Raw genomic sequence first — 9322 nt, 5'->3', positions numbered from 1 at the left:
TAACGTACTGCCTTTGAATCGGGTGACAAGGTCTTCAGTGCTATTTAGACTAACAGAGGCCTCCAAAGGTGAGCTCCTCTGGCACATCACACTTACCTAGTCTTTTTTAAAAAAAATGAAATGGACAATTATGCTTATATGTTTGCTATGAACTTAAACTGCTGCACATACTCATATAGTGATTTTAAAACATGAAAAAAAAAAAATACAGGTTTGGAAAACAAAGATGGACCAACCTGGACACCAAGCATTTTTCTTTCTTCTAGCACATCATCTTTGTCCCTTTTGCTGATTTTTGATTTTTTTTGTAATTGATGGTCTCTGGCATCTTTCTGAATCTTTAATTTAAGCTCCTGAGCAAATCTACATTCCATGTGAGAAGGGGGAAAAAAAAAAAAAAAGAAAAAAGGGCTTCTGTTAATCTCAGTACCATCACCAGCTGGTGTTCAGCACAGGCTCCTATAGCCCTTTAAGTAATCAAACAAACCATGCCTTTTTAACTAATGAGAAGCCAGCCAAATATGATGTATCCATTAAAATAAATAAAGTCTTACAAGCACACGCTTTTCCCATTACAACAGTAACGGTGTTTGTATCCCAGTCTGGTGTAGATGCAGACAGTGAATACAGTGTAAGACTATACTACCCAATACGGTGTGACACTGGGTGCGCACACTGATGAATTAATGTCATGACAAGGTAACGAGGCAAACGTGCCGCTGCAATGCGTTCCCTTTCAACTGTTCTATTTCCAGGAAGGCTAAAACCAAACAAAACCCAAGACACTCAGCGGCTGTCAGCTCTGCAAATCCAGCATGCAATCTTCAAGCACAACTGCTTAACTTCCTTCTAATATTAGCCTGCTTTGAGCGAGAAGGGAACTGTTTACCTTTCAGCAAATCCATCCTTGTTAAAGAAATCGCACTGCAAGAGTTCAGCACAGGATGGTCTTTTGTCTGGATCGATCTGCAAACACTTCTGTCAAATCAACGTAAACGTTAGAAGGCAAATACATTAGAAATGAAGCAAAGGCTCTAGCATTTCCGAGTGAAGTCAAGAAAAAAAAGCTGCAAAACTCCCCCTTCTAGGCCCTGTTATATCGAGATGAGCCCAAGAGACATCACTACCAAAAAAGTTTCATGTTTGCTGGCTGCTTCCATTCCAATCGCTAATGCTCACAGAGACCCACTGCATGGGGAATACCTGCCAATCAAATAGATCACTCCGCTCTCAGTAAACCTCCCTTGCCTTCAGTTACATTCGTTTGGCTAAGGCTTTAGAATCTGTTTCGATCATTAAGCATTTCAAATACAGCCACGTGGTTTTTAAGTCGTTTCAGTTACCCAACACATTGGTGCTCCGGACTACTGTGTGAAAGCACAAAAACACTCCCTGGAAGGATTTTTCAGAACCCATTACAAAGTTGTAGGCTTCCTAACTCCCACATAGTAGACACATAGCTCCAAGAGCAAGCAACACGTTTGGATGCCATCCCATCCAAGCCTACTTGCTTGCAGTGCCTCCACTAGCGGGTAGAGGGAGAGTTGGCACAAAACACTATATCCACACAGCTCTGCTAGCAAGTAAGAAGTAAGGGGCTGTGTACTATCTACAAAGCATCCACTTAGGTAGCAGATGAGGGGCAAAGCTTGTTGGGAGACCTTTCAAAAGATCAACTGATGCAGTGAGGTGTACGGGGGACGCTTTCGACACACAAGCCCTTCTTCACCTTTCAAATCTCCCTGGAAAACTTAATCATTGGGGCACTACATGCTACAAATCCTCCCTGGAGGATATGCAGTGACCATTGTGGCTCTGGAGATGACTGGCTTAGTCTCCCGTGTCACCTAGGACGGTGTTGTATCCTTGCAGTCCTCACTAAGCTACCAGCCCAAGCAGTTGCTCATTGCACGGGTAGTTGAGAGAAAGCCAGTTTAAGAGCCCCAGCCCTTTCTGTAGGCTGTATTCAGCTTCCCAAGGCGAAGGACAAGTAAACAGGGAAACGTTCATAGTAAATGATCAGTTAATTACCTTGGCTAAATCTAGCACTGCGGCAGAGAGCTTGGGATATCGTTTGTCCAGAGATTCGGCCTCCTTCACTTCAGGCAATCTCATGCCAGCAAAGAGGGGATTTTTATAGAATAAGTCTTGGTGTCTTGGAATTAAATTACCTGCAATCACACAAACAAAGCAACCACGTGGAAGAAACACAGAAGATTCCCGTGAAACATTTGAGAGGCTGAAATACTGGGTCAGCACTACCGTAAGGGCTACAGTCTGGGTCGTTCTCTTTCTACCTGTGCGCCATGAATTGATGCTGTACTCACAAGCTCCTAGCTCCCCCTTTGTAAAAGGCGCTGAGAGTACACTCTCTCAGAAATAGTTCAGCACACGCCACAGCCTTTCTCCCCACACCCTCCTCCCCCCGTCAAAACATATTGGACCCTTTCATTACTAAGCAGGCACCAGGAGCCCAACAGGCTGTTCTTACCCAGGCACTTGGTGATATGGTAGAGCTGGTCAATGTCTGAATCTCCAGGGAAGAGGGGCTCTCCTGTAAGCATTTCTGTTATCAGAGAGCCAATAGCCCACACGTCCACAGCCCTGGAAAAAAAACACAACACCCCAGCTCAGCACGGCTTCATTTGTCTCTGATCTAAAGGCTGAGACAGGCCAGCGCACAGCACGTCCTCAGCAGGTCACAAGCCCTGAGGGCAGCTTTGCCCCCTAAACAGCAAGACGGCTGTTTTCCAAGTTTACAAGTGCTCTGATGAATGGCAAGGATTCGGCTCTTGAAGCAGACAAATGCTAGCAGAAGCCTGACAGATGTAAAATCAGGTTCCAAAACCCAATGCTTTAAAAATACTAATACAACACAACACACTGATAGAATCTTGCAGTTTGGAGAGCACAAAGGTAAGCAGCTCCTCTTTCTGCAGGCATCCGCTCTTCAGGCACATTTACTGAAAATTAAGTTTAAGTAATACAGGGACATACATAAACCTGCACAATTGTACTAACAGACCTGCGAATAACACAGTTTAAGTTCTGACCTGGTTTTGCAGCACCGGGGATCCCCTTAAGAAAAATCTCATTCATCCCACCTCCTCCCTCCTGAAACGTCCATCTAGAATTGTTCAGAGGGACTCTTCTGTCTTCCCTCCATCACTCCAACTGCACAGGAGGGAAGTCTAATCATAGCCTCCTCCAATACTAGCATCGGCAACCGAAAAGCTCCTATAGACAACAGACCAGGAATGCTGAGGGCTCTCCTCGCCTTTTGAGCCAGGAAAGCCTAGCACCGGCAGTAGTTAGCTGCAGAGTGGGAGAGAGAAGAGGAAGGCTTAAACCTTTACAAGTGAATAACCAGGGAATGCTGAACAGCATCCCTTTAACCTGTTTGCCAAGCAATAGTCCCCTGTCTCCCCAAAAAACAGAGCGCTCCCCTCCATACTCCCCACAAGCCCACAACCCTTCTGCAGCCTCGCGTGCCAGTCTTACTTGCCATACTTGGTATCTCCCACCAGCAGCTCTGGAGCTCTGTACCATCGGGTCGCCACGTAGTCTGTGTAAGCTTCCCCAGAAGCTGCTAAGGTACGGGCAAATCCAAAGTCACACAGTTTTACAACTCCCGACTGGGAGACTAGTATGTTCTCTGGCTTAATATCCCGATGTATTATCTGCGCAGAGAAAAGCAAGTCAAGACAAATAGATTCCCCATTTCTACACAGTCGATTGACTGGCTCACCAAAAATAGTAGCTTTCTCACATCCAGGTAGAAAATTACATTTTTGCATGCAAGGGAAACATATGGAGTCTGTGAAATACAGCTATGTGCACACAGTCGATGAACAAGTGCCGACCCAAGTGCACAGGTAAACACAAACCCCCTAATTTTTGCACACAGAAACGTTTATTTTATGTATCTCTCTGCATATGTTCTGCAGGTGTATTTACTATAGGTATTTTAACAGGTACAATTTATTATGCTTGAAAATCTGGCCTTGACAACAAGTTTAAAAGCTCTAAGTATTGCAAGGGCCACAGGCACGTCCTGCAGCTAAATGTGAAGAGTATTTTAGGATTCGTAAGACAGACAGTTTCCCAAACATAAAAATAAACATGTGTATGTTGACATATATATAGTTACATAACTAGGATTGAATTAGCAAACCTGTTAGAAATCAGTTGAGAACAAAACCCTAAAAATACTGAAGAGAAAAAAGCAGGCCTACATGTTTACACAGACACTATCAGAATCAAACTTGTGAAAGAGACACTACCTCCCTCTGCAAGATAAGTCAACCTACAATAAGATGCCACCAAGTGCTGAATCCCCATGGACTTTTGGACCCTTCCTTTGAAACACCCTCACAACTCAATCACAGACAGACTACTGGATTAGCTGACATCAAGCTCTGACACTTTACGTGAAATTCAGTCTGGCCCTTCCGCCCTGCCTCTTCCTTTTTAGCCACAGCTTCATTTCTGTAAGTTTTAACATATATCAAAAATACATGCTTCAGTATCCACTCATTCAAGGTCAACTGCAGAGCTAACTTCTTGGGCATACTTACATTATGACTGTGACAAAACGCTATTCCTCTCATAATCTGAAATAAGTATTTCCGAACCCTGCTGTAGTCTAGTCCATTTGGAAACGCCTCAAGGTCATCAAGCACCGTGTGATCCACAAATTCAAACACCAGGTACCACCGTTTCTTCTTCTTACAGACTTCCAGCAGGTTCACGAGATTCTCATGCCTGAGTTGCTGTTATAAAACAGGAAATATTTTGTAAGAGCTTGATAGCATATAATGGGTAAACTACGACCAGATACTTTTAACGGCAACCCAGCTGGTGCATTGCCCTGGAATGCTCTTCTTGTCATGGCACACACATTCATTTGTTCTTAAAATCAGCTCACTGATATTTTAGAATAGGTTTTATTTTGCTTTTTTTTTTTTTTTAACATTATCTGGAGGATTTCCACCACCTCATATATGCAGACACCTGTTTTTGTAACCTAAAAATAAATAAAACACTGACTAAGGACATTTCTTTTTAATGGGGATGCTCAAAATGCACTGTTCTGTTGTTGGAAAATCTCATGCGTTCTGCTTCTCACAATACTCTCCTCACATAACAGGTCACACTAACTCGTGTCCTGATCTTAAGAAGCTTTAGAGCAAGCTTATGTTCCACATGAGAGAAATCTCGAGGAAGTCAAAAAGAATTCCAGAGGGGCATGCGGTTAACACGTGAGAGACAGCAGGCACCTAATAGCATCTCCCACAAAGACTTGCCCTGGCAAAGGAAAATCCAGAGGTCCCCGAGCTAGCAGGAAGGACGAAGCAGGACGGTTTGTACCGCAAAGTTCAGCATGCTGCCAAGCATGTCTCTGACCACTACGCAAAAAACAGGGCGTTTAACCGTGACTGGGGAGCTGCAGAGACTCCTTGCTAGTTCCCTGGTTTTGCTTACAAACAGCTCAAGCGGCAGTAAACACAGCTTGTTCCCGTAACATTGGGCTGTATCTGTGACTCAAACTCCTTTAGGAGACACTCTCATCAAGGTGACCCAAGTAACTCTGTGTTACCCTGCCTGCTCCCTCAGGGCACGGCACAAGGAGCAACGCTAGCTACCCCTTCCAGACAGGATTCAAAGGATTGCTGAAGGCAGCTCTCAATGTTTTAAGGAAACTTTTTGCCTCTCCCAACAACCCAAAGCTGATTCATATCTTGTCTCCCACGTTTCCGGGAAGTTTAACTCTTCTTCTCTGTCATTCCTTTCTCTAGGTCCTCTTTTAAAAAATCTCTTACATCCCCATTTAAAAGAAAAACAAAAGCAGCTGCAGTACCTCTCTGCTCTACCTAGCTGCCAGCTCATCACCAACTACTCAGTGTCTGTATCTGAATTTTTTTTCTAATAAGGCTGATGGAAGACTTTTCTTTTAAGCTCCTACCAGACCCAAAGCATTTCTGTTGGCACTGCCAGCTTATAAACATTTACAATAACTAACATGTGCCAGAATACAAGCACATCGAATGGATAAAAGGGAAGTTCAGCATTCTTACCTATAATACTGTTAACAATTAAACAGCTTCTATTAAACTGTGTCTAGTGGATTCAGAGTGAAAATTGACCAGCCAAGGACTTCAAGAGATTTCCCCCCCCCCCAATATTATGCAGAGGGGAAAGCTGAAGATAGTTTAGAGAAAAAAACCTGCAACTTAAATGAAAAGAAAAAAAAAGCAGCTGTATTCTCTAGTTATTTTGTCATCACATACTGAGCAGCCAAGAATCCACCTCCAATTCGTTACACATTTGTAACACTGGTTTATCACACACCACTTCAACAAAACAGACCATGCTACAATGCGCAGTTATTTATTAGCTTGGAGCCTAGCAGGGAAATACCATCGGAGTCTGCCTGAAGGCAGCACCGTAGCCCAGGGATCACGACCAAGGAAGGTGCAAAAGGACTGCGGAGCGCAGGGACTTGTAGGGGAAATGCTGTGCCAGTCTAGAGGGAGTGCCAGCCAACCTGCACCCGGGTCTGTCAAAGACCCAGATTTCTTAGAAGGTCTGAAAAGTGAAGATTTAAGAAAAGATGATCAATTAGAAAAAAGATCTTTTCTCAAGAATAATTTCTTCGCAGCACAGGAGACCTGAAGAGGTTTTGCTCTTTTCAGCCACGATTAAATTTCTGCCCGAACTCCAGAACGGGGTGCGGGGGGGAATTAGGTTCACAGGGAGCATGCGGGTGAAGAAACTACAGAAAGATTAAATCTCTAGGTATTTATTTTCACTGTGAGAGGCCACATTTATTGAGCTATTTGTGGAAATGTTCCCCTTGCTAAGTTCCCATTTACCCAGGAAAACAAGTTAATTCCCAACACACCTGGGAGGCGGTACGTGCTTTGACTCGGTAACTAAGCGAGCCCGGCCAACCGATCAGGTACGACCCAGACTCAGACAGTTCTGCTTTCAAAGAGTTTGAGGGGACAATGCTTGGAGCTGCTGGCTGCGTCTCAAGCTCCCGCACGTACATTTCTATTAACTCTAAGGGTCTATAGCTCTTGCAGTGATACCAGAGATCACTTTTTTTTCCCCTTCACAGCACAGGGACTATAGTCTGGCAGACTTGCGAAGAGACCCTTGTGGCAGCCAAGAGGAGACAGGCTCGCACGTATTCCCGCCTCCAGAACGCCCCGCATCAGATGAAAAGCCTAGATGTACTCCAACTGTAATAAGACTTTTCTTCATTTCTTCACTAGACACCTCACCCATGTCCCAACACTTTAAACTACCACGTGTGCCCATGCACAGAGACAAGCATTCTCCTGCGCTCACCACCTGCGAGACAAAGGAGGAAGGAAAATGCTGCCATTACTGCTAGAGGTTACGGTGGCAAGCACAGGGGCTGAAGGTGGTCCAAAAAAAAAAAAAAAAAAGGCAAGCAGAACAACGGGTGTATGTCCCGGCACGGAATGCCGCCCTGCATCCTTGGCATCCTATTCACGAAGGAACGCAGCGGAAAAACCTGGCAGTGAAACAGTTTAGGAACCTGCAACTGCCTCTGTAGGGGAAGAACAAAGCCAAGAGAGGAAGCAGAAAGACCATATGACAAAGCCCTGAAGAGCACACACACAAACCCCCGTTTATCTCAAGCTCCTGGGTGTTTTCCCAGACAATCTACAGCCTATGAAGAGAAGTACCTTTAATAAAGCAACCCACACAATGAGGCTACACCACATCACGCTGCCGATAAGAAGCCAACAGGCTGAAGTACGACTGGACATTTACGTGAGTATAAAGCATCCACAATTGATACCAGGCAAATCACGCACTCAAACAGCAAAGGATGTTATGCCAGCTGGCTTCAGCCTAGGGGCTAGCCATTAATTGATAAGGTTCAGGGAATTTGATCCCTGTCCTCCTCCAGCCTCTCGCTGGCAGTACAAGTGCCATTAATAAAATAAAATAAAGCAAAACTTTCCTAGAAGCATTTTTCCGTATCGGGTAACACCGGTACCCAGCCTGGTTAGGGACACCGTCACACATTCAGGTCACCATTCACCCGCAGGTTTTAAAAGTTCAGCATTTCTTCCGTTTTCAGCAAATTTGACAGCAGCAAGGTACTCGAATTTGGTACGCAATACAGGGGGAGACAATTACCACCAGGAGGCAATAGAGACCTTGCGACTCCCTTCCTCGTACCTTTCCCTGCTTTCTGAACACAGGGCACATCAACAGACTTCTGATCAAGTCAGGTTTAGGCAGGCAAATCCGGCACAGCACCCAGCCAAAAGGAAAAGCAGCTCTGCAAGGCTACAGCTGAAAGGCTAAACGAAATCTACCACGGCTTGGCCGCTCATGGAAATACAAACAGGGCCCAATCAAGCCTCTTTTGATTTGGACTTGGTTAGTTACACTTTGTAAATCGTGGTCAGAAGCAACCGTGTTTCCCTTTCGAACCTGACCCAATGGCTGAAATTTACACCTATCCTGCAACGTCACGGGATAAACGCCACTCCTTAAAGGACTATTTAAGGAGTCTCAAGAGGCAGCTTCCTCCCAGGAACCCATCAACTCCCTACAGGTAGACTTCACCCACACCCACCGTTCTAAACAACTGGCACCCTTACTGCAGGAAAAACTCAGACCACAGACGTGGAGGTTCCTACTCTGCTTGAAGGAGACATTTGCCTTCACGAAGGCATTTAAACACCTGACTAGGATTCAAAATACGCCGTGAAGCGGCGCCTGGAGCACGGCGGAGGCTGGACCCGCACACCGCCGCTCTCCCTCCCCAGGGAACACCCGTGCTGAGCTGCATCTCTCCCTTTGCCCGCAGCAGGGCAGGTTCCTAGAGTAATAACTGCAGGGGCTTCAAAATAAAAAGGTCACGCTCTGTATTAACCACCTCGGTGCAGCGGCTCGCGGCGGACGCTGTACCGTGACACGAACGTCTCCCCGCTGAACGAGAAGCTACGAATTTAAACACAAAGCCGTCAAAAAGCCACGGGTTTGGTCCGACTTTGCTGGAACACGCAGGCCCGCTCCCCTCTGCTGCCCTCAGCCCCCGCGGCTCCCTGCTCACCTTCAGCAGCTTGATCTCCCTCACGGCGATCTTCCTCACCACCGCGTCGTCCTCGCTTTCCAGAAACTTCTTGACAGCGACGATCTGCCCGTTCTCCTTGTTCCTGCACTTGGTCACCACCCCGTAGCTGCCTTCCCCCACGAGGCCCAGCACCTGGTACTTCTCCATGGCCGCAGCTTTCCCCCTGCGGGAGGCCGGGCAACGGGGGAAGCTCCG

General features: G+C 45.9%; 1 protein-coding gene across 3 annotated transcripts in view; it reads right to left on the bottom strand.

Moving 5' to 3' along the window:
• The window catches only part of CDKL2 (cyclin-dependent kinase-like 2 (CDC2-related kinase)), a 15300-nt gene extending 5996 nt beyond the window's left edge, over positions 1-9304 (bottom strand). For all 3 annotated transcript variants that reach the window (XM_009320417.1, XM_009320418.1, XM_009320419.1), the window contains exons 1-7: positions 9107-9304; positions 4578-4772; positions 3502-3680; positions 2492-2604; positions 2032-2171; positions 890-978; positions 237-363 (exon numbers count right to left, since the gene is read on the bottom strand). In XM_009320417.1, the coding sequence (XP_009318692.1) occupies positions 237-363; positions 890-978; positions 2032-2171; positions 2492-2604; positions 3502-3680; positions 4578-4772; positions 9107-9274 (1011 nt within the window). In that variant the 5' untranslated portion in view covers positions 9275-9304. The remainder of the gene's footprint in view (positions 1-236; positions 364-889; positions 979-2031; positions 2172-2491; positions 2605-3501; positions 3681-4577; positions 4773-9106) is intronic.
• Positions 9305-9322: the final 18 nt, after the last annotated feature.

Source organism: Pygoscelis adeliae, unplaced genomic scaffold (assembly GCF_000699105.1).
Source record: "Pygoscelis adeliae isolate BGI_AS28 unplaced genomic scaffold, ASM69910v1 Scaffold143, whole genome shotgun sequence".
Taxonomy (NCBI): domain Eukaryota; kingdom Metazoa; phylum Chordata; class Aves; order Sphenisciformes; family Spheniscidae; genus Pygoscelis; species Pygoscelis adeliae.
This window is presented reverse-complemented; position numbering and strand designations above follow the sequence as displayed.